This window comes from Westerdykella ornata, assembly GCF_010094085.1.
Source record: "Westerdykella ornata strain CBS 379.55 unplaced genomic scaffold EI97scaffold_1, whole genome shotgun sequence".
NCBI classification, from domain to species: domain Eukaryota; kingdom Fungi; phylum Ascomycota; class Dothideomycetes; order Pleosporales; family Sporormiaceae; genus Westerdykella; species Westerdykella ornata.
In genome coordinates this window covers 778,883-801,342 of record NW_022986851.1, presented here as the reverse complement: position 1 = coordinate 801,342, position 22,460 = coordinate 778,883, and the positions used below count along the sequence as shown (strand labels likewise).

The following is a 22,460-nucleotide window of genomic DNA, read 5'->3' as shown; positions in this document are numbered from 1 at the left end:
AACGCGACTTCCTTACAAAGTGACTTCACCGCGACCTTTCGCTCCCACCATGCCGCCGTCACCTCACACTCAGTGCGGATTGCACGTCTAATAAACCTCCTGAAACCTCCGCCTTATCATTACTGAATGACTTTGATGGACAGTCCGCACATAAGCAAACCATCCGAGTCCGAGGTGACGCGTCCTATCTGGTCTTGAGGCCAGCAATGGGGCCGGCATTGAAGAAGACGACATTGTTCTTCTGCATTTACAACGCATCCAAATGCCCTAAGGTCCGATTGCGCCGCGAGACTCTCGCCTTTAGGCCTTTCGTAAGGTTCCAGTTATTCGGGGTTGAGGACATTAGGAGTGTCCGTGGCTAACAGCGTCAGGTCCCAAGATAAGGACTGCTGGCAACAGCACCATCGCCGATGCCCGGGTAGAGTGAAATCCCTATGTACCCAATGTACGGAAAAATAACCGACAGGGCTTTCATCCAAAATCCCGTCCCCCATGCTCTTCCAAAAATGCACACCTGCATCGTTGGATTACGTCACGTGCTACACCGTCTTGATGACACGATTCAGGGATGAGGGCCATGACTGAGTCAACCAATGTCACCGCTATCTTGCAACTTTGGATACACTGCGGTATAGTCCGGTCTTTGATTTGTTCTTGCTACCAGGAGCTCTGAATCGAACTTCGACGCCCGTTCGTTTCTACGACCCGGCGCGAACACACAACTCTAGATCCGATGCAACCCAGGCCAAGGACCAATATGCCACTGTATCCCAGTACATAGGACGTTACACGGACGTTACGAAAATTTTCTATCTGCTCTTGATTCTTCCTATCTTCTGAAACGTCTTCTCTGCCCTACATATAGTGCCAATGCATATGGCTTCCAAACGAGAACCAGACGCGAGCGATGGACCGACTACATCAGCATCGCCATCACTCCTGCCGGGGATTAGCTCAATGCGGCTACATCTCATCGTCGCTGGGTTTGTTTCGCCAGTACTGCCATGATGAAATTGGCTAAAACAGATAGCTTGTGGTTATCACTTTTTATATCAGCTCTCGACACTACCATTATCACTACTTCATTGATCAAGATTTCGAGCAGCTTCGATGCCTTGGAACGCGGCGCTTGGCTTATCACGACCTATCTCCTCACATATAATGCATTTATCATGATTTCAGCAAATATGAGCGATATCTTCGGACTGAAGTTTGCCCTTGTAGCTTGCTGCATCTGCTTTCTCATCTTCTCGTTAGCGTGCGGAGGTGCTCAGACTATGGTACAGCTGTAAGTGCCGCATGGTTTTGGAGATTCTGAGTCTAACTCTTCAGTATCGTTTTCCGAGCTTTCCAAGGCATTGGAGGTTCTGGTCTCTATTCACTAGTATTCGTGGCCATCATCAAAGTAGGATAGTACCCCCTGCTCGGAACAAACCTGACCTTCGCACAGCTTATTACACCTGAAAAGGCGAGCTTTTACTCAGGAGTCATCAGCTCTTGTTTTGCCATAGCTAACACCCTCGGTCCCGTGCTTGGTGGAGTGATCAGCGACCGTTCAAGCTGGCGATGGATCTTCTTCATGAAGTACGTATATAAACCAGATCTGATCTGCCTAGTGCTAACACCATAGCAGTGGCCCGATTGTTGGCACAGCGCTCGTCATATTGTTTTTCTCTATGCCGGGGCTTGGGGACGGAGAATCGAAGATTGAGCGACTCCGTGGTTTTGATGCCATTGGCGGTGTGCTCTCCGTCTGCTGGCCTATCCCACTTATCTTTGCCCTCCAAGAAGGCGGCGTACGGTACGCATGGAGCAGTGCCATCATCCTCGGGACGCTAATCGCTGGACTCGCCGGCCTGCTCATATTTGGAATATATGAAGCATGGATCCCTTTTCGAACGAAGAAGGATGCCGTTTTCCCAATCAAGTTCTTCACCAATCCGTCCATGGTGCTACTATTACTGTAATACTTCTGCACTTCTTGAAACTGACAATGGCTCATCAACTTGCAGGTGTATGTTTCTGCTCGGTATGCCTTTTTATGTAGCCGTCATTCAGCTTCCGCAGCGGTTCCAAGCAGTCAATGGTACCAGTGCCGAGAGGGCAGGCATTCTTCTTCTTCCAGTCACATTGATGACACCATTCGGCGCTATGCTTGGCGGCCTCTTGTAAGATGAACCAATGATTTGGGGTTTTGGCTCTAACGTCAGTCATAGGATGGGAAGAAAGATTGCAGCTGAGTATCTGCTCATCTTATCCACAGGGATTGCCTCCGTTGGCATTGGACTCCTCAGTAGCCTCCCTACTTCCGTTGGCTTCTGGCCCGGAACCTATGCCTATGAAATCATCACCGGCCTCGGTTTGGGTCTCGCCAGTCCCGTATACTACTTCTTGCTATACACTAGCGTCGAGGATAAGGATATCGCCGTGGGCACCGGAGCTTTGAATATGTTGCGCACATTAGGGGGCTGTGTGGCCGTCGCCATCTGCTCGGCCATTCACAACACGATTCTCGACGACAGGCTACCGTCCATTCTCCCTTCGAGCCAATCGGCACTTATTGAGAATTTTGATAGACTGGATAACTTGCCTCCGGGTGTCAAAACGCAGCTGGGGGAGATTTTCGGGCATAGCTACAACAGGCAGTTTCAGGCGATTCTCGGGTTTTCTCTTTTGAACTTTGTGGTCGCAATTGGGTTGGCTGTGGTACGGAAGAGAATGGGCATATTCGGTATTGGGCCGTCGGGAGAACAGTGGGAGAAGTATAACCAGGAGCGGGCCGCAAAAACTGCAAAAAAACACGCAGATAAACCGGAGTTGTCCAACCGTGAGATCGAGGAGAAGCGGACAGAAACGACCATATCTCCTAAAGAGTCGTGATTGATGGAATGAAATGATAGTTATTCTGACTGTAGCGATTGATTACTATCGGTAGCAAACTCCCTTAATTCAGGCCCATTGTGAACCGCAATTACAAGCTCTACTTCGTAAAGCCTCATTTCATAAAGAAGAAAACATGTTCAAGTAACGAGTGAACTGTCTCCCCAAAGGATGACAACAGCCTTACAGAACTTTCCCCTCCTCTCTATTACTCGTGACCCTTGCCTAGTGTTGGCTCCTAACCACCGCACCTATCACCTCCAGCTCCCACAGCCGGAGTCGGTACATCTTCCATCTCCCCCTCCTCACGCTTATTTGGTGACAGCGGCGGTTGAACATGACGCTGCGGTACTTCCCCCACGCCCAATCCCTCATTTCTGTAACTCCCGGCACCATATCCGCCAGATTGCTCATACGGCCCTGCTCCCGGGCCAGCGTACTGGTCGTACCGATTGTCGATATTCTGTCCCGGGTGATGAGATTGAAGGTGAGCAAACCCTGCGGCTCCAGCGGTCGTGGTGGTTGTCGTTGTGGGAGAGGTTCCAGAGTATTTGTCCGACATTGCTGCTTCGGCGGCTGCGCCGCGGTCACTGTGACGGATACCAGGGGCGGGGACGCCGGCGTTGTGGAAATGGTAGTAGTAGAGGAAGGCGAGGGTTGTGAGGGTGAATAGAACGCTGCGACGACAGGTCATTAGTTCTTCTGATGATCATACCTGATTTCCTCACGCGAGAAAACATGAAAAAGCGTGAAACGCGGAGAGAGGGACCGGAAACGGGAAAGAGAAAAGAGATACGCACAAGTTCACGGCGGAAAACACCGTAGCCGCAAGTCCCGTCCTCCACGCCCTCCTGCATTCCCAGCAAACCTCTGCCTCGGCGAAAACAAACCTATCGAACCTACGTCCCCAGTCTCGGAAGATGTGCTGGTAAGATGCCAGCGCCGCAAACGTTGCGAGCCAGTACAACGCCGCGAAGCCATCCATCAGCAGAGCGATGCGCGGATCGTACATTTTGCGTTGGGCAAGGTGCAGAGGAGTGGTGAAGAGCAGGATGGGGACGAGGGTTAGGCCTGAGATGATGATTGTGGAGATTAGAGGGGGTTGGAGCTATGTAGTTATCAGTATCATGGCCTTTGCATTGAGCTTAAAGTGTACGTGAAAGAACTGAAGAGGAATCGATACGTACAGGTCCTCCACCGTAGACAGACAGCGAGTACGCGCACATGGCTAGAGCCAAGATGGCGAAGAACAGCTGCCCCCAGCGGAAAATGAGAATCCACGAGGGGATGGCGACGGTGCCGCCTTTGAGGCCGTACATTTTGTTAACTCGGTGATAGGGGATGCTAGCACAGTGTATTTGGAACTGGACTGTCGTCCCGGACGAGGTACGGAGACTCGACCATATTTGAAGGGAGCTCTGACAGTTATCGAGATGATAGACAAAGAGATCGTGGGGTAGCTTCTGACCTTAACGTTTGCAGGGGGCCCGAGGGGGAGGTGGAATGTTAAACGGTACTGTTTCGGCATAGAGACAAAGAAGATGGAGGCACAGTTGGCGCGCACGGCCCCGGGGGTGTTCGAAAAGGACGAACATGTGATTGAGGCGGCGAATAGAACAGTGAACATCTGGAGAGTAGGAGCGAGGATTTGCGCCGTGCGCGGCTCGTTGTTGTTGTTGTCCTCGTCGGCATGTCTTTAAGGTTTCTTATGACGATCCTCTGACCAGTTGACCCGTCCTTGAACTTCAATTAGAAGCGACTATTGGACAAAGTGGATGACAATAAGATGTTGTTTATTCAAATCGATACGTCCCTTCACATAAATGTGCCACTGCAGTTGTAGCTCTCATTTCCACCAATGTGGTCACCGAAACAGTCAGGACAGCACCAACTATCTCTCACCTACAAGGTCCAAACAACGACTCTTCCATCAACTCCACTGGAGCTGATCTTGGTGACCTTGCCACCCGCCTCTTCGAAGGCGCGGATGTTAGTGATTGTGTTCTGATGGATGGTATCGAGCTTTGTGTCATCCGTAGCCTTGCCCTTCAGATCCATCTGTCTAAACATGTTAAGCGCGGACTCCTCCCTGTGACCTTGAGCTCCTGGGCGTCCCTTGGTTTCCAACGAGCCAGCTAGCTGCCAGCCGTGTTCCGAGCCTTGAAGACGGTAGGCCTGACAATCATAGCCTGCAGCAATAATCTCGTCTTCGCTCCTCCAGACTAGACTCATGAAGGGCAGAAGTTGGGTGGAAATGTTAATAACGGCACGAGGAGGTTGCTCCGGTGCACTGGGGTAGACAACCGTAAGACTGCTGTCATGGGCAGCGAAGGCAAGGGCGTTGCCGCTGGGAGAAAATGCGACGCTATGTATCCAACCTGCCGTGTTGTTCAAGAACTCTCCACACACAGTGTTGAACGGTAGCCTCTCTCCCCACGCAGAGGGTTCAGGCCTTTCATCCACACCCTTGATGAAACTAGAGAGAACGCGAGCATGGCCGTCGGTGGAACCTGCAGCAAGCAATACAGAGTTCGGGTGCCAGGCAACAGTTGTGATGGTGCTTCGAATAGGCTTCTTCAAGTGCTTCGACACCCACCAGTTGTCCTCCTCTTCGAAGTAGCAGACCGGAATAAGTCGCGCACCAGAGCCTACGGCGAATTTGGTCTCGGAAGGAGCCCAGCGGACACAGGTAGCAGCGCGATTGATGCGGAGAAGTACGAGAGTGGGTTTCCAGCCGTCAGCAGAGGGCTCCCAAACGTACGCATTGCGATCTAGGCCATGTCAATTACTGTGTGGTATGGACATGGTACGGTTGCCTCCAACCCACCTTGGGAACAGGTAACGATCTTGCCGCTCCTGGGCGCAATATCCACACCAGTAACCGTCTTATCATGGCCCGTCAACTCATCTGTGAGTTGGAACTTGTTTCCATTTCTCTTAAACAGATCGACTGTGTTCTCGCGGGCCACAGCCAGCGTCTGGCGATCGGCGGAGAAGGAATGGTCCGCAATGGGGTGATGGAAAAGGTGGTGAACCTCGGGAGGGGCCATAATGATAGTCTGATTGCAATAGGAGGAGCTCTCTACTATTGCTTTGCGAGCGATTGCGGTTACGGAGTTTGAAAGCTGGGGAGAGTTGAAGTCCCCGCGCAGAGGGGCAGGCACCGGAGGAGCTGCCCCGGTCCAACCACCACGCTCGAGCACGTCCCGAAATCTTGGCATCAGCGACAGCTTCAACCTTTTGAGTGTACGTTCCCGTACTTGAAGCCTACGTGGTGCTCAACCTTCTCCACAACTGCACCATGGCAACTTCAGCGAGGGGACCGCCCGGCACGGTCGCAAGGCCGACTCCACCAAACCAGACGTACGTCACAACTCACAAAACCCCGCCATCTCAAAGCTAAATTCTCTCTGCAGTCTCTACGTCAGAAATCTCAATGACAAGCTCCAGAAGGCCGACCTTAAGCGCAACTTGTATATGTTATTCGCGACATATGGTGTTGTCCTTGACGTTGTTGCGCTCAAAACCACGAAAATGCGCGGACAGGCACACGTCGTTTTCCGAGACGTTGATTCGAGTACGCAGGCAATGCGGGCTCTCCAGGGCTTCGAATTCTTCGGCAAGCCTATGGTGCGTCGAACCAATTCTTCCCTTTCTCGGTCATTCTGGAACAATTGCTCTGTGATTACTTGGCTAACACAAACCAGAACATCCAATACGCAAAAGGGAAATCCGACACCGTCAAAAAACTCGATGGTACATTTCAGCTTCCGGAAAGGGAAGAACCGAAGTCAACGGAGACGACGACCGCACAAGAATCGGTATTTGGAACGGGACCTGCCCCTACGAAGGCGAAACCTGTGAATGAACCTGCTGCTCCTGCCGCTCCTGCCGCCCCTACCGCCGAGGAATCGACCAAAGGCGTAAAGAGGGCAAGAGAGGAAGAAGAGGAAGAGGAAGATGAGGGTGCTGCTATGGACGTGTCGGATTCGGAGTAAAGCAGAGAAGCTGAGGGTGGTACGGATACAGAGATTGCAGTCGAGGATGTCGGTGTGGACATGTCGGAGTCGGAGCGAACAGATCCAACCAACGGATCAAGTGGATAGGCACTTCGCCTTATGCTGGATGTGTGCCGTCGGAGACATCTATGCGGTGCACACTATGGGGACATGGAAAACCGCAACCGGCGTCACGAACGGAGTTCAGGAGCTGCATTTCTCAAACCATAACGGCAGAGGTAAACAATTGGCTACTTCCAAGCAGTCTGAAATGGTACCTAACACAATAGATAGATACCCAGACCAATAGCGCTTTAGCTTTCAATATCAGGTTTTCAGTTGAGCAAAAGCCGGGTTACCTAGGTAACAGGCGCCGGTATCGTTACGTGAACGAGTGAAGTAACCCCTCCTTGAGCCTGTTCCACTGCCCATGATATTCGCTGCGATGTTTAACTACTGATACAACAGCGCACAATGGCAGATGGGGTAATGCACAATACCTGATTCTCAATAACTTGAGGCTTCAAGACGTGGGCTCGCTTCACAGCACCATGCCGACCGGTCTCAACACATTAGCTCCCTGCATCACATAGCTCACTGATGTTTAACTACCGATCGAAAGACGCACAATGGCTACGCGGAGATATGCACGATCTTTTATCCCTAAATCCAAGCCATGGCATGAAGCTTCACGGCACGCGAGAAACCCCGACACGCATTACTTCGACACAATAGAGCCCCCTTCCTATCGAAATCCTTCTTCAAGAACTCAGAGGGCAAATGAACCTCTTTCGATGGCGGACACGGCTTGCCCAGCTGGCTGCAAGACAACATCGTATGTTGCCGGGTTTCGGGGGGTCCACTGAAAGTGAAGTGACGCGCATTGAATGTCCGTAGTATTACCACGTAGCGACAGGTTTGGGAAGACCAGACGGACACACGGGAAGCAAAGATACTATGTACCAGATCGTGACTCTGATGCGTCTGTAATGGAAAGAAATCGCCATGCCAGGAGGAAACTGCAGGCAGAATAAACTGATCGTGCAAACTAAATGTACGGAAGACATGATTACGAGTCAATGCCAGACCTATACTAACAATATGAGAGTTCTAAAAGAATGCGAATATGGCCAATGCCTGGTATCAAATGCTCCAGCCCATGGAAAAGAATGTCAGGAACCAACCGAACGCTATGCAGGACACAAAGAATGCATCAACGCCAGCGCTACATGCAGACCGACGCACACGAAAGCAGGAAACCTCACACCCAAGACGAATAAATGCAACGTCGGTACCTGAACAACGTATTACCTCGCTCTACCTGGACTCCCAGCCCACTTTCTCACATCGTTTCTCGTCCGCTCCTCAATTCCCGCCCTCTCCATCAGCTTCGTAAATGTGGTGTTCGTTGAGTCCTGCGTCAATCTATTCTTATTCTCGCTCATACCCGGGGCCTTGGGCGGAGCCAGGAAACTCGGAGTCCGCATGAGAACATCAATCGTCTCCGTGCTGGTGCCTCTTGTTAACGTGTCCGGGCGCTGTTGAGTTGTTGTGCCCCTGTTCTTGGCCGCAATCGCGGAAATTCGTGTGCGAGATATCGAATCGGAGCGTTTCGGTGTCCGTGTAGGTGTCTTGTACGGATCGCGCCCGTCATGCATGCCTACCCTCACCGCTGGTGCGGGATGCGCCGGTAGTGGGCCCCCGAAACCGCTGAAGCCAAGTTTAGGTGTACGTTCCCATAGGCTCCTGATTTTGGGCGTCATTCCTCCCCCACTTTGGGTAGTCTCCTTGCGTACAAATCCGGTGGTGGAGTTTGGCGATGGCTGCGCGGATCCCGAACCCCGTCTGATGAAGTCCGTTCGTGCCGCATAGTTGGGGTCGTAGATGGGATCACTGATGGTACGAGAAACATGACCAAAGTCACCGGAGTAGCGGTTCTTTTCTTGAACTTCTCGTCGCTTCTTGATGAGCCAGATCACGGCCAGAGTGGTAAGGGCGCCGATGACGATGCCGGGAAAGAAGCCAGCGACGAAGGACCTGCCATCGAAGCCTCGCTGGGTCTGCACGATGGTAGCCGGGTCAGTTGTCTGGGATGCAGAAGGCGTCTGAGACGGGGTTGGCGTCGAGGTCGGGGTACGAATGGTCGATGGTGGAGTAGATGGAGAAGCCGACGGCGACTGAGAAGGCGCAGAGGAAGGATTGGCCTTGCATGCATTTCCATTGCATGAATAGCCAAACGGACAACACTTCTCACCGCATTTCGGGAGCTGAATTTCGGTGGTGTTGGCCAAGTGCATCTGGTTGTCTGGGTGAAGCTTCGCATCGAAAAGGCCTATATCGCATGGTATGGACTGTATAAGCTCGCAGTCGGACCCGGGAGGGCAACAGATGACCGAAATAGCATCGGCGCTGTTGAGACGCTTGCAGGTGGAATCTTTAGGACAGCAAAACTCGGAGGGAAGACCGCCGCCACACTGTGAGAGACCAGGTAAACCTCCACAGACCGCATCTTGACGTTGAAAAAGACTTGACGCCTGGGAGGTAGCGAAGAAGAAGAGTATCGATAGCCTTGAAAGTTTCGGAAGAACCATGTAGGGAGTCATGTTGAGAGGGTTGCGAAAGGTGAAGATCGGTATGCAAAAGCTACAATGATCCGTCAATATATGAGAGAAGTAGCGATCAGCTCAGCGACCAAACGAAACAATGTCCCTAGACGAATATCATTCGAAGATAGAACGGAAGCAACCGAGGAAACGCGCCGTGAAACAAATTCTCAGATCCGAAATGGCAATTCAAAGTAGACAAGCATGAGCAGCCGCTCAAGTATATACCCGCGACCCATTTCGACACGCATCGCTACCTCGTGCTCGAACCTGATGTCGTCGGGCCGCCATGGAAGTTCTACTCGCCTGTCGCTGGGGTCTCGAAATAGAGCCATGGAAGCGCTGGGAGGCCGACAGCCACTCGCTGACTCGTTAGCATGAAAACACTCGGGTTAACAGAGACCATATGACTCCTCGCAACGTGTGGCTATGCATTTACGACGCGGTGAGAGGGTGAAACATTCGTGCTGTCGACCAGGCGCTTGCGTGGTTTGAAGTTCTCGAGCGACGTTGAACAGGGCGCGTCGTGATTGGCTGCGCGTTCTCCAGCGCGCTAGCGCTTCTCGTCGCCCGGACGGGAAAAAAGCTGAGGCGAGCGCCGCCGTCTGCCAGACTGGCTGTTGCTTCTCTCAATTGTATACACACCGCCGCCATGATATTACGCTCGTTGCTGCGGCGGCCCGGCGCCGTGCAGTCCTTAGCTGGAACTCCTGCAGTGAGTCGTTTGCTTGGGTGGTCTCATTCTGGGTCGATTGGGCCAACTGACAGCCATGTAGAAATGCGTCTCCCCACTGTTCCTCCGCTCTTTGCACGTCGTCCCGTCGCTCGTGAACCACCAGGAACTCGAGAAGAATGGCATCCCGGGACTGCTCAGCCCCAAGGGTTTCAAGATTGCGTATACAGACTACCAGCAGTTGATGGTGGACGAGTTGAATGCGGCTACCTCCGGTATTGCTTAGTCCCCCGTTCCGACCTTGGATCGCCATTGCGACGTCAAATCGTTTGGAACATGGGCTGATGATCATTCCTCCAGGCACGACGCTGGAGGGCCAAACCCCCAAGAGTTTAGTCATTGAGCTGGCACGGAATCCCACAACCGCATACAGCTTCAACGTCGCATCCATGGCCTATAACAACCACTTCTTCTTCCGCGGCATTGTACGTCCAATACACATCAACAGCCTCCATCACATTTTCAAACGATCAACAACTCGCCACTCTCATGATTCCATCTCATCTCCACGGAACCCATGCTAACGCCCCTCGAGGCCACAGACCCGAACGTCGTATCCGCCCCCTCGACCGACCTCCTCGCCGCCATAAACTCCTCCTTCTCCTCCCTCGACACCCTCCGCGAAGAATTCCTCGCCACCGCCGACGCAATGTTCGGACCCGGCTTCGTCTGGCTCGTCCAACTCAACGACACCGCCCGCCGGCCTCTCCGCATCCTGCCCACCTACCTCGCCGGCAGCCCCCTCTCGGGCGCCCACTATCGCCGCCAATCGCACGATCTGACGACACATAATCCCGACTCGTACCAGGAGCTGAATCCCGTGGGAGCGTTTGGGTCGGCGGCGCGCAGGGGTGCGGAGAAGCGCGAGCAGAAACCTCTGGGAGGTGTGGATGTGGTGCCCTTGCTGTGTGTGAATACGTGGGAGCATGTGTGGTTGCATGACTATGGGGTCCGGGGGAAGATGCGATTTTTGGAGAAGTGGTGGGAGAAGATCAATTGGAATGTTGTGCAGGAGGGCGCGACGCTGCAGCCTAGTGGACAGGTAAAGTTTAATTACGGACAGGCGCAGAACTCGTTTAGGGCGTAGGTGTGGATGAGGGGACGACAGCGGAGTGAAGAAAGATATGGGTTGCGCGTTAGGCGCGATGGGCGAGGTGGGCGACATTGTATTATATCATATCTATGTGTACAAATTTGGGTTGGGTGGAAGGTACTGCATATAGAGTCCTCGGGGAACCCCATGTACGGATTTGAAGTTACTGGATATAGCGAACTTCCTCTTTTGACGGTTCGAGCGAAATGGTGCAGTCCATAACCTTCAAACAGGTCGCAGGAGACGTGACCTGAAGCTTGTCTGCCATGCTCCACAGGAACCCCAGCCCCAAACGCTCGGCCGCCCGCCTCCGCCATCAAATCTCCACAGTGTCCAGCCGGATCCATAGTCCTCCCGTCTGAAGCAAGACCCAATACTGTACAACGGATGGTATAAAACTCCAAAACGTCCCATTTGATGCAGATGGCGCATATGCTGGAAGACAGCCTCTTTCTTCGGCTTCAATCAGCCCCACCAGCTACTCTTTCTCCGGGCTTCTTTGCGTGCGTTCGTCTGAGGAAGATGAATGTCAGTAATGTATTCCTCTTCGCATGGACACCTAGGGGGGTCAAGCTAATGCCCGGAGAGCAGGGAAATGGACGATTGAATGTGCAAAACGTACCCATTGCTCCTTGCAATCTCGATACGCCCTACGAACACGCATGTATCAGCAAATACTCTCAACCCGGCAATTGTCTCGCACGCCAACCCCAAACCGTGGCGCAACCATGCAGAATCTCAATGGTTACCACCAGCTTCAAGGAACCACCTACTGGAAGAAATCCGTGCACATCTCTCGATCTCCCCCATTCCGATGCAAGCACCGTATACTCCTCTGCGCCGCGTCCTGGCAGGGATCAAAGTACTCGCTATGTTGTTTCCTGTCCCTTTCATCAGCCTCCGAAATCCCCTTCATGCCCGTTCCGTCCAACGGTGTATCGTATTGGGACATGGCGCATAACGTACGTCTCGAATCTGGTGGCTGTCGGGCCGGTCCACGAGGCTGCTGAGGATTTCTCCGCTATTTCGGGGGTTTCGTCTTTGGTACCCATGTCGGGCTGGTGCGTGGAGCTGTAGTTGAGTAGGAGGGATAGCTGTCAATGTTTGTTCACGGTGAGGCGGTCAATTCATCGGTCGAGTGCCGTTGGAGGTTGCGGTTGTTTGTGAGGTCTGTGCGTCGCCCTTATCGATATGATAGACCTTAAGAAACCCTGGCCATGTCTCCAAGACTAAAATCATTTTGATACCACTAATCCCAGACGTCGATAAAACGTGGGATGCACGTATCTTTCAACATGCCGCGAAATGCAGTCAATGGAATTACTGTTCTTCAGGAGGCAGCAGATTGGAGGACTAGAGGTTCGGGTTCCCCGCATTGCCATTCAGGAAGAAGTATATGCCATGTTACGAACCGTTACACTAAACGAGAGGAGATCGATGCTTCGATTGTTGTCTTTTTCTCCTTCGGAGTGGAGATTTTATAAAGGCAGAGCATGTAGTGTCGGACTAGATAGTCCTGAATCTGCCTTGCCAGAACTTGAGGCGTGGGAAACCCAAAGATGAGGTTCAACAAGCTGTGAGACAGGATATTCCAAGGAGCTTGATAACAATATATCATTCCCTGAAAAGTGAGCCAAAGAATTAAAACGGATGGTGTAGATACAGGTATAGAGAGGCAACAACGAGCGTCATGAGAGATTTACGACCACTGAGCAGAAGTCCCAAGACAGCAGAAGGGGCCATAGACTTGTACGGAACTTGAGGTCAGAGTAGACTTGTGAAGTCGGTTTCATCTCACCATTCCCCAGCCTTCCAGAGCATCAGGTATGCTGCAAAAGAGCTCATGTCCACAGCTCCCCACCATCATTATAACTCTAGTTGACCTCGTCTCGTCCTGGTGATAGTTCTCCTACTCGCAGTCTCCTCGAGCTCATGCTGTTGACATGGCTGCGTATGGGCGAATACATGAGTGACTCAAGCGCCAGGCCGGCCAGAATAGGCAGCTGGGCACGAGCTCAGTGAGAGACGAGAGTGGGAGAAGCGGAGAGGAGATGCATTGGTGACGGAGTGAGTGAGGAGCCGCCCTGCCCTGTACCCCAGTTGAGGTTCCCGCCGGCTGATCCTCGGGCGCCGGGCACGTACCTCCCACTACCACACCACCTGCACCATCCTTCGGACATATGTACGCCTGCCAACTGTGCTGAGTCTTTCCTGCTTCCTCCAACTCCTCTTCCTTCGTTGATGCACCACGGTGCTTGCCCGGGCCTGGAGCGCTGGCAGCGAGTTGCTTCCTGTGCGACCCGTTCGTGACATCCCCCCGCACCCGCTCTCACGCCTCGCCGCCCACAGATGCACACCCACCCACTACCGCCATGGACTCACGTTCTTCGTTGACCCCGCCCGCAAAGGCAAGACCTTCGACCTCCTCGTCGTCCATCGCGTCCGCCAAGTCTCCCAGCGTACCGCAGCAGTCGTCAGCCATGGCCTCCAGCTCGCGGACCGGAAGAGGGACGACGCCCACAGGCAATCGCCCGTCCACCAAGGCTGCAGAGGGCGACAAGCCCACGCGACCCCCCAGCAAGGACAGTCTCAAGCAAAAAGCGACCAGGAAGCCCGAGGAAGGATCAAAGCCCAGCCAGGCCGAAGAGGTAAGGCCGAACAAGGCGACGATGGCACAAAGGCATGGGCGGCTAACCGCTGTGTAGCAACTACGAGCACTGAAGTCTGACTTCGAGGGCCTTCGCTCGCACCTCACCTGCAAGATCTGCGATCGTCTGCTCTATCAACCGTATACCATTTCTTGCGGACACACGTACTGTTACAGTGTGAGTGTGCTCCGCCTTGTACCACTTACGGAATGATTCCTCAACCTCTCGCAGTGTCTATGTACGTGGTTCGTCGCGAATAAGGCCCGCAAGACATGCCCGGATTGTCGAGCAGTGGTCACGCAGCCCCCAGCACCTGCATATGTTGTAAGTGGCTCCCTTTCGGTGGAAAAATATTACGCATTCACACCGACCCTTTTAGATCCGCGAGATGGCATGTGTCTTCATCAGCCGAACCGAACTCCTTCCTGCAGGAGAAACGGCCGAACAACATGCGCAATGGCAAAAGGAGGAAGCAGACGCTGTTCAGCAGGACAAAGACAGCCAGGACCCCCGAACCGGAGGCCTGTTCAAAGGCTGTTTCCGCCCAAGTCGACATCATGCACCTTCGGTACGCGCTATTCGAGATCAAGAAGATGGCGTGGACCGATGTCCCATGTGCAACTGGGAGCTGGAAGATGGTGGATGCGAGCAGTGTGGCCTGTTCTTCGATGAGAACGGCGAGTTGACTTGGGGAGATAGCTTTGCGGGCTTCTCCGACATGGACGAAATGTCCGAACATGACATGTCCAGTGAAGATCTCGATATGGATTTGGAGGACTACGACGGCGGCTATGATGAGGCGCTTGACGGGTGGCATGGCGACGAGGGATCTTTCATGATGCAAAGATTCCTTGAGCACGGCATCAATCCATACGCTGCCCAAAGGTTTCAGCGCAGAATGCACAGCGACGCAGGTAGCAGACGATCTTACAGTCAAAGCATCATCTCAGACATGTACACGGACGAGATGGACACCGTAGAAGAGGAAGACGAGGAGGAAATGGATGGTGACTCTTCCATGAACGACTTCATCGACGACGATGACGAGCCCGCTTCGAATACTTCGAGAAGTACCTCATCTGCGGCAAGCGTGACCCCGCAACCTCCCAGCAATCGCGCCAGATTGCAAGGCAGGGCCCAGCGCGTCGTCGAGTCAGAAGCATCGTCAACCATATCAAGCGCCATTGCAGAAGAGGATGAAGACGAAGAGGACCAGGGCCCAATCCGACGAGGGCGGCGCAATCCAGCGCAAACACGGATCTTGAACCGTGCTAATGGTCTGCGAAGTCCGACTGTCGGTACGTCGTCAACGTCAACAGACGCGTCAGGCGAACAGGAACTCGACGAGGACACGCAGGCATTACTGCAGGCGGAGGGTTGGATGCTACAGCACGATGGACCGGATGAGGAAATGGATGAGAATGAGCTGAGTGATGGGGCACAAACGACCGTTGGGTGGGACGCGACCGCGATTTCCAATGATAGACTTCGAATGGGTGGTTCTCTAACACCTACTGCAGATCGACCACAGCCTAACGCGCCCATACGTCCCCCCTCTCGAGTGGGCAACCCCCGGTTCCTAGATGCATCACGTGGCTTACGACGGCGATCCTCCATTCTCTCTACATCCTCGGTGCACATGGAAGACGGTGAGGCCGATGACGACAATTCCGACCTGGACAACGACGGTGACATAGCAATGGCTATGAACTCACTACGTAACCGTCGATCAAGAATTCACCTTCGAAACTCCACCGCTCTTAATAGCAATAACACGGCTAATCGCTCCTTGAATCGAGGTGTTTCGAGCAATAACCCCATTGACTTGGATACCGACGACAATTCAGATACTTCACAACCGGGACGCCATCGCACGACACCGCATATACGTCCTCGAGCGTATGATTCACGAATTAGTTGGATGTTTGCTAATCATCAACGTATCCTGCAGGAGGTCGAACGGCCTGGCCTGCTGGTTGATGTGGAACATCGCTCAACCACCCCAGTTGCCCGCCCAAGGACTTCCAACAGAAATAGGCCCAGTCCGGCGCAGCAATTCTCCCCTTTCCCCCCTCCGGCCCCCGCAAGGTTGCGTACTCCGCTGATGGATATCTCGTCAAATCCTGGCGTACCCTCCCGTGTACCAACTTCACCTGCTCAACGTGCAGTGAATTCACCCGCCTCGCCTGGTGCAGCATCTAATCAAAGCGCTGCTACAGCAGACCGTGCCTCCTCCATTGGCTCTACGAGCAACGCCTCGAGTACACTTTTCACACCTGGGTCGACTACACCAAATTCGCAACGCTCCATCAATGCTACATCTCAGGCACAGGCGGCTGCGGCCATCGATATGATCGAACGACCGCCTAGTAGGGTTGGGCCACGGCCGCCGTCTGCGGCTGGAAGGAGAACACCAGCGGGGTATTCACCCGTATATCCAGTATTCCCGCACGCCAATGTGGGCCTGAACATTCAAGGTCGCATTCTTCAGAATCAGCGTATGGGTAATCCTTGGGGCGCTTTCGTTCAGCCTCATGGGGTCCGAGCACGCACCTCCCGCCCTGTGTTGAGAGACCAGTCGTCGACAGCAACCTTAAGACCAGCGATGTCACGTGCGAATATGCGTGACGGTCTTAGTCAAACTCAAGGAATGCGGACCCAAGCGTCGCGGATTGATCTACGTCACCAGCCTTCCCGGCGCCGTTTGAGTACTCAAGCGTCTACGCGGACGCTACGAGCCAGTGAACACGCTCGGCCCCCTCAAACGGCTGGTAACACGGCACCATCTCCCAACCACTCGGTCCCTCGGCCCACAAGGTTTACTCCAGATGAGCGGGAAAGCCTAGCCCGTGAGTTGATCAACACCAGGATGCGAGCGCTGGGAGGTGCTCAAGAAGCCAGCGCCAACCCTTCACGAACAAATCCATTTGCTCCCGGTTTCAGGCGACCTAACGCTGCTGCTGGCCTACCGTCGGCGGCCCCGTCATCTGGTAACCCTCAGCACATCAGGAGCAATTCGAGTGGAAGTGTCAACTCTGGCGTTTCCGCTACTACAACGCAGGCTACACCAGTATCACCGGCTCTTGGACGTCGCAGAAGCAATCGAAACATCAATACGGCTCCTCCTCCTGCGCTTTCTCCGGCACAAGCGGCCTTCTCTCCACCGGCTACAACTTACACGAGCACCTACTTTAGAGCTCGGCAAGGATCATATAGCGGAAGCAGTGCCACCTACGAATCTTCGATCAACACCAGCACGACAAGCCCGATGGTTGCTGCCGCTGGGCCGCTGATTTAAACTCGAAGTCCTCCGCGTTCGGGGGGTTATCAGTCACCTGGCATCGGCGTACAAGTCACCTATCATTGTTTTTATTCACCGTGAGGAAGTTACTAGGAATGGGGAATGGACTGGGCTTCACGACTATGTATGATCATGAACGTTTTTCTTCGGTATGAACATTAGCACTTGGGCATTGGTCAATGCATGAGCTCGGCGTCATCAGAGGACAAAGTCCTTGATTTGGGAAAGGTTTTGATGGTACTCTTCTATGTTTGTGTGCTTCCGGCGGCATAGTCTACATAGCGTGGCGTCACGGTCACTGGTATTCTACTTTTTTTGGGCCTTGATTATTTCTATCCCTCTCTACTTCCTACCTGCGAATATGTGCGCGAACTACGATGACGTTGTAGAACGAGCATAAGCAATGCCGTGACACCATTAGTGTCGAAACGCAACGGAATCAGCACTGCGACTGCGTTTGTGTTTGGAGTGAGTAGCTTGTTACAAGGTGTCGGTGAAAGGCGGACTGGCACCTGTGCCGGCTTTCACCGCCTTCCGCAGGCTACCGCGCAGAAAGTAAACAGACGAAGTGCAAACGGGCTCGAGGTAAACAACTCGCTGCCCTCCGTCTGCTGCTTTTTCCCTTCCGTCAACCTACCTCTTCGCTGTTGTTCGGACAAGATTCTACGTCGGCTTTGCGCTTCGCACACGCGCGCGAAGATATCGTGGGGGCTCGCTTTGGATACTGATCGCGAGTTGTATTTTTGCGGCAGTTTACTTGCAGTAAGTGGGATTGTAGCGGCTTGCGGCGGTTTGAGCTCTTGATGACAATGATTAGGGACTTGAGTCGACGGCCTCGAGGACTGGACTCAACTGCTTCTGGTTGAAAGCCAACTTCACTCTGCTTGTACAGACCTCTGCGTCTATCCTCAACACTCTCCGATCAAAATATAACCAGCGTACTCACATTTGATATACAGCTTCAAGATGCAAGCCTTGCGCTCCTTCTTGCACCTCAAGCCGCGCGCGAAGGACGACAACCTTCTCTCCCCGTCCAAGAAGCTCGGTTTCAAGTCGACGCCTAACGTCAATTTCCCACAGACTGAAGCGCTATACGCCAATGCCGGCAGCCGCAGCACCCCATATCTCGGGATTCCCCTCACGGCACCAGAAGGTGAAGGAGGAGGAGAAGTCATCGAAGGCTCCTGGCGCTGCTGTAAGTGCCTGTCAAGTCATGCGTACCGCGTCCAGTCGGGCCCGCACCCACTGGGCCGAATGTCCTGCCCCAAGTGCGAGCATAAACCATGTGAGGCTTGCGTCTGGATCGGCGAGGGCCCAGTGAGGGTCTTCGAGCCCATCGAGGAGCCGCTGACGGTGCCGGTGCCGGTGGCTGTTGCACGGGGTCCGGAGACAGATCTGGCAGTGAAGCAGATTGGGGAGATTCCCTACGGTATCATCTGCTCCATTTGTGGCCTCAGTCATCGAGCTGAGGAGGTCAAGGCAAAGGTCAGGCACAGCAAGAAAGATAAGCGAGTCCGATTCCTAAAGGGCAGAGGTGTTAACGTGTTGTTTGGCAAGCAGCTGAAGAAGGATCCGGAGACTCACGAGGAGACGGTTACGGCTACGGCTGCGGCTACGTCTACGAATGCGCCGCTGACCCCGGTCCGCGAGTATCATAGCAACAAGTCTCGTCTTGGCAGCGCGGTGGCGGGTGGGATTAAGGGGCCTGTGAGACAGGCGAAGAGTATGGCTGATTTGAGGCAGGGTTTGGGCAGCTTGGGGTTAGGAGGCGGGCTTGGGAGCTTTGGCCTTGGTGGGTCTAGTGTTAGGGTCAATGAAAAGAGCATGGGAACGAGGGAACTGAAGACGGTGTCGGAGGAGGAATCTGGCGAAGGGAAGGAGAAGGGGAAGGAGAAGGGGAAGGAGAAGGAGAAGGAGAAGGAGCCGGAAGTGGAGTCTATTGAGATCCGCTTCGGAGGCAAAAAGTGCGACGGTTGTGGATGGTTGCTCAAAACCGAGGGAGGGTTCTGCTTCAAGATCGTTGAGAATGAGGTCGATGAGGAAGCGATCAAGGAGGAGAGGAAGAGGAAGGAGGAGGAGGAAAAGAGGAAGAAGCAGGAAGAGGAGAAGAGGAAGAATGAGGAGAAGAAGCGGAACCGAGCTTCCTTGGTGGAGAGGGGTTACGGGGAGCCGATTCTGACGATCAGAGGGGTCAGGCATCCGAATCCGTTGAGGTCGAATCCGGTAACGGAGGAGGATTTGAGGCTGTGCCGTGGTGAGGGGATGGGAGGAAAGTGATAGTGAGAGTGCAGGTGGAGCTCTGAGGGTCCCACTTCGGTAGGTGATTGGAGGTAGTGGTTGGGGATGGGACTTTCATGGCTGTGCTTTGGGGGTATCTCCTGATGCCTATATCAAGGCGTTGGTTTCAAGGGTTCGTCGATGGGCGGCATATTGGACGCAGGATTGGAGGATCGGTTGAAGACCTCTAGTGAATTCGCTCGTATACCGGCTTCTCGTACGAAGGCGTCGGATGAGAGGGGTATAATTCTGTGATTAATGGTCAATGGCAATGCGAAGTTCAAATCGATGCCTTCCGCTGGTGCCCATAGTAAGTCCTAACGTGCTCTCACCGGTGAACGTGGAGATTCTCAAACAAGGTATCAGTTTGGGAGTCTCCAATACATTACCTTCAATAGTCGCCCTGATCCTTCCAGCAACAACCAGTTTCTGAGGTGGCTGTGGGCCGCTACCCTGAGTTATCCTGAGTTTTCCTGTTGTGTTGGCAGCAGTGAATGTTCCAAGTTACAGCTACCACCTTCCAGATAGGACGATTCTCCACTCCGTTAGCATAGCCTCAAAAACATTATCTATGACCTCAGGCCCCCATCTTATATCGTATTGACCAGCATCAAACCCCGTTTAACACCGTGCGCGAAGTTATCCGAGGTGAATGTACTTCTCCGGAGACAGCTAGCGCCTAGGCAACGTCTGACATGCACTTCTCATTGGCCCCCAGCACAGCCCCGAGCCACACCCAGCCACCTTGAGATCCATCAGCCGTGAACAACAACAAGCTGGGCGACCGATTACGGGAAAGGGTACGATCCACTCCATCAAGCGCGCGCTTGAGTGAACGAGGGTGAAAACGCATATATGAGTGTGGAAGTATTTGAGCAGGACGTCTAGCCATCAGATTGGGATTACAACCGAGAACAGCACACTTTGAGGCGTATACACACTTTGCCTAGTCGTACAAGAAGATATTCACAATTTCCCAACAAGACACGTACGTGAGACGTGTATATAGGCAAATGGGAACATTCTTTCTGACTTGTGTTTGCAGGCTTCTCTCACCGTTAAGATATACAAGGACTAAACCATCGCTTCGAGAACATACTGCACCTAAACTCAGAGGGCAGTCTCTCTCCTCGGATTTTCAACCCCCTATCGTAACCGGGAACTTGATCTTGCTTCTGAAACATCCACTTCGAGCATCCAAAATCCGCCTGATCTCTTTCTTCCTTCACGCCTACCAACATGGCATCCACCGCCGCAACAGAGGAACCCTCCAAGGCCACCCCCAAACCCACAAGCACCGGCATCGACATCTCCGCCGACGTCGAGGACACTCTCCAGCAACTCCCACCCCTTCCCTCCCCACCCCTCCCCACCCATCCTGACTTCACCCACTGCACTCCCCCGGTCCTCCCCACCTACCGCAAATTCTCCATCTTTACCGCCGGCAGCATAGAAATGGGCCGTGCCATCCAATGGCAACGCCACCTCCTGCACTTCCTCTGCGACCTGCCCATCACCGTCTGCAACCCGCGCCGCGGCCACTGGGACGTCACCGTCACGCCGAGGGAGAAGGACCTGGCATTCAACCGTCAGGTGCAGTGGGAGCTTTCAGCCTTGGAGCACGTCGAAGTGATTGCCTTCTTCTTCGACAAGGCGACGACGAGTCCCGTGACGATGCTGGAGTTGGGCCTGTGGGCCAAGAGCGGCAAGGTGGTCGTGTGCTGTCATCGGGACTTCCATAAGGCGGGGAATGTGCACATCACGTGTAGGAGGTATGGGATCGAGTTTGTCGAGACGTTTGACGAGTTTGTGCCGCTGATTCGGAAGATGTTGGAGAGCAAGGGGTTGAGGGTTAATGAGCGGGGGAATGTGGTGGATGAGCAGGGCAGGGAGGTCGAGAATAAGGGGCCCGTGGTGACGCAGATTAATGACGTTTTTACGGGGATTGTGGTGAGGGGTGAAGGGGACGGGGAGGGAAATGGAGAGAGGGAAAACAAGGCCGAAGGGAATGCTGCTGGCGCTGCCAGTGCAAGTGCAATTGCTGCTGAAAAGAGCGACGGGAAGATTGAGCAGACGACCGCAGCCAAGTCCAACGAGCAGAAGGGGCTGAAGAAGGGAAGGCTTTCAACAATGCTTGGGAAGATCAAAGGAGACCGCTAACCAGGCGGATTGATTTGGCACGACTCACGAGCTACGACTTGCTGCGTATTCCTCCCATTTTCGTTTTCATTGCTATCTATGAGAGGGCGCGTTGAATCGGGTAACCAGGCAGAGCGGGAGAAAGCCTGGTGAAGAAGAAGATATGATGGACGATCAAGCGTAGTACGAAGGTGTTTTTTCCGCGGATATGCAGGGGGTTGTATTGCGTGTATACCCTTTATTGGTAGACGGAGCTCTTTTGCTAGCAATTCATAGGTTTCTTTCCAAATCCTCCTGTCCCAAATGCCAACTGTCATCAAGTATCCCACATGGAAGTTGAGTTATTTACGGATTACAGAAGGGCAGACAGTCTCTGCATCATATGTCCTCTCCGTCCTTATATTGACAAGTATTCCTCTCCCGCTCCTCGCAGTGCCTGAGACCTCATACCTCTCCTATTAATGCGAATCAATACGTTCCGGAAAAAGAAACCGGGGGTATTATGTTACAGGAGGGGCGCTCGTGGGTACAAATGAACTCTTCGGAGTGAGGCTCAAAGTGAGGCTCTGATTGTCACCCTCTTCACCCACCTACGCTATCCGGGATGCGAAGGGCGAAAAAAACCAAATCCCACCCTTGCTGTAAAATGATGCAGATCTCTGGACATGATTCGACTATGCGTATCTCTGCTCAACGGGTAGTAATATGAGCGGCTCCACGACGTGTGCTACTCTTCTCTGCACAGAATGTGGGCAAGCTATGTGTCGAACAAAGTCGGTGTATTTGAT

At 53.4% G+C, this 22,460-nt stretch overlaps 10 protein-coding genes across 10 annotated transcripts; 6 read left to right on the top strand and 4 right to left on the bottom strand.

Moving 5' to 3' along the window:
• Positions 1-1,007: 1,007 nt before the first annotated feature.
• On the top strand, positions 1,008-2,880 carry EI97DRAFT_367523 (MFS general substrate transporter; the record flags this gene model as incomplete). Its single annotated transcript, XM_033795099.1, has 6 exons — positions 1,008-1,288; positions 1,333-1,405; positions 1,451-1,584; positions 1,634-1,963; positions 2,013-2,168; positions 2,217-2,880. 6 exons carry the CDS (start codon positions 1,008-1,010, stop codon positions 2,878-2,880), a joined length of 1,638 nt encoding a protein of 545 aa, XP_033658409.1.
• A 238-nt stretch (positions 2,881-3,118) lies between these two features.
• EI97DRAFT_438300 (uncharacterized protein) lies at positions 3,119-4,199 on the bottom strand (the record flags this gene model as incomplete). The annotated part of the gene is made up of 3 exons (XM_033799487.1): positions 3,119-3,557; positions 3,681-3,988; positions 4,068-4,199. 3 exons carry the CDS (start codon positions 4,197-4,199, stop codon positions 3,119-3,121), a joined length of 879 nt encoding a protein of 292 aa, XP_033658408.1.
• Positions 4,200-4,782: 583 nt separating this feature from the next.
• On the bottom strand, positions 4,783-5,930 carry EI97DRAFT_367459 (structural constituent of cytoskeleton; the record flags this gene model as incomplete). The annotated part of the gene is made up of 2 exons (XM_033795094.1): positions 4,783-5,651; positions 5,708-5,930. The coding sequence occupies 2 exons, from the start codon at positions 5,928-5,930 to the stop codon at positions 4,783-4,785; spliced, it is 1,092 nt and encodes a 363-aa protein (XP_033658407.1).
• Positions 5,931-6,032: 102 nt separating this feature from the next.
• EI97DRAFT_428963 (U2 small nuclear ribonucleoprotein B) lies at positions 6,033-7,223 on the top strand. The gene is made up of 3 exons (XM_033797337.1): positions 6,033-6,243; positions 6,297-6,510; positions 6,588-7,223. Exons 1-3 carry the CDS (start codon positions 6,182-6,184, stop codon positions 6,876-6,878), a joined length of 567 nt encoding a protein of 188 aa, XP_033658406.1. The 5' UTR covers positions 6,033-6,181; the 3' UTR covers positions 6,879-7,223.
• Positions 7,224-8,185: 962 nt separating this feature from the next.
• EI97DRAFT_366980 (uncharacterized protein) lies at positions 8,186-9,469 on the bottom strand (the record flags this gene model as incomplete). Its single annotated transcript, XM_033795063.1, has 1 exon — positions 8,186-9,469. The coding sequence occupies one exon, from the start codon at positions 9,467-9,469 to the stop codon at positions 8,186-8,188; it is 1,284 nt and encodes a 427-aa protein (XP_033658405.1).
• A 496-nt stretch (positions 9,470-9,965) lies between these two features.
• Positions 9,966-11,488, top strand: EI97DRAFT_428960 (Fe superoxide dismutase-like protein). Its single transcript, XM_033797336.1, has 4 exons — positions 9,966-10,196; positions 10,258-10,429; positions 10,515-10,639; positions 10,750-11,488. Exons 1-4 carry the CDS (start codon positions 10,134-10,136, stop codon positions 11,299-11,301), a joined length of 912 nt encoding a protein of 303 aa, XP_033658404.1. The 5' UTR covers positions 9,966-10,133; the 3' UTR covers positions 11,302-11,488.
• Positions 11,370-12,362, bottom strand: EI97DRAFT_428959 (cytochrome c oxidase-assembly factor COX23, mitochondrial; the record flags this gene model as incomplete). Its single annotated transcript, XM_033797335.1, has 4 exons — positions 11,370-11,820; positions 11,930-11,957; positions 12,081-12,188; positions 12,274-12,362. 4 exons carry the CDS (start codon positions 12,357-12,359, stop codon positions 11,773-11,775), a joined length of 270 nt encoding a protein of 89 aa, XP_033658403.1. The 3' UTR covers positions 11,370-11,772.
• Positions 12,363-13,477: 1,115 nt separating this feature from the next.
• On the top strand, positions 13,478-17,667 carry EI97DRAFT_490964 (uncharacterized protein). The gene is made up of 4 exons (XM_033802248.1): positions 13,478-13,955; positions 14,013-14,132; positions 14,187-14,279; positions 14,335-17,667. Exons 1-4 carry the CDS (start codon positions 13,680-13,682, stop codon positions 17,251-17,253), a joined length of 3,408 nt encoding a protein of 1,135 aa, XP_033658402.1. The 5' UTR covers positions 13,478-13,679; the 3' UTR covers positions 17,254-17,667.
• A 973-nt stretch (positions 17,668-18,640) lies between these two features.
• Positions 18,641-19,772, top strand: EI97DRAFT_428957 (uncharacterized protein). Its single transcript, XM_033797334.1, has 2 exons — positions 18,641-18,751; positions 18,814-19,772. Exon 2 carries the CDS (start codon positions 18,982-18,984, stop codon positions 19,531-19,533), a length of 552 nt encoding a protein of 183 aa, XP_033658401.1. The 5' UTR covers positions 18,641-18,751; positions 18,814-18,981; the 3' UTR covers positions 19,534-19,772.
• Positions 19,773-20,838: 1,066 nt separating this feature from the next.
• EI97DRAFT_362991 (uncharacterized protein) lies at positions 20,839-21,408 on the top strand (the record flags this gene model as incomplete). Its single annotated transcript, XM_033794979.1, has 1 exon — positions 20,839-21,408. A coding segment is annotated over one exon (570 nt), but the record flags the coding sequence as incomplete, so codon positions are not given.
• Between the last annotated feature and the right edge of the window lie 1,052 nt (positions 21,409-22,460).

Coding starts and splice junctions, on each gene's coding strand:
- EI97DRAFT_428963 (XM_033797337.1), top strand. CDS start 6,182: ATGGCAACTTCAGCGAGGGGACCGCCCGGCACGGTCGCAAGGCCGACT. Junction 6,244..6,296: donor CCGACTCCACCAAACCAGAC/GTACGTCACAAC, acceptor TTCTCTCTGCAG/TCTCTACGTCAGAAATCTCA. Junction 6,511..6,587: donor AATTCTTCGGCAAGCCTATG/GTGCGTCGAACC, acceptor AACACAAACCAG/AACATCCAATACGCAAAAGG.
- EI97DRAFT_428960 (XM_033797336.1), top strand. CDS start 10,134: ATGATATTACGCTCGTTGCTGCGGCGGCCCGGCGCCGTGCAGTCCTTA. Junction 10,197..10,257: donor CCTTAGCTGGAACTCCTGCA/GTGAGTCGTTTG, acceptor ACAGCCATGTAG/AAATGCGTCTCCCCACTGTT. Junction 10,430..10,514: donor GTTGAATGCGGCTACCTCCG/GTATTGCTTAGT, acceptor TCATTCCTCCAG/GCACGACGCTGGAGGGCCAA.
- EI97DRAFT_490964 (XM_033802248.1), top strand. CDS start 13,680: ATGGACTCACGTTCTTCGTTGACCCCGCCCGCAAAGGCAAGACCTTCG. Junction 14,133..14,186: donor GACACACGTACTGTTACAGT/GTGAGTGTGCTC, acceptor AACCTCTCGCAG/TGTCTATGTACGTGGTTCGT. Junction 14,280..14,334: donor CCCCAGCACCTGCATATGTT/GTAAGTGGCTCC, acceptor CGACCCTTTTAG/ATCCGCGAGATGGCATGTGT.
- EI97DRAFT_428957 (XM_033797334.1), top strand. CDS start 18,982: ATGGCTGATTTGAGGCAGGGTTTGGGCAGCTTGGGGTTAGGAGGCGGG.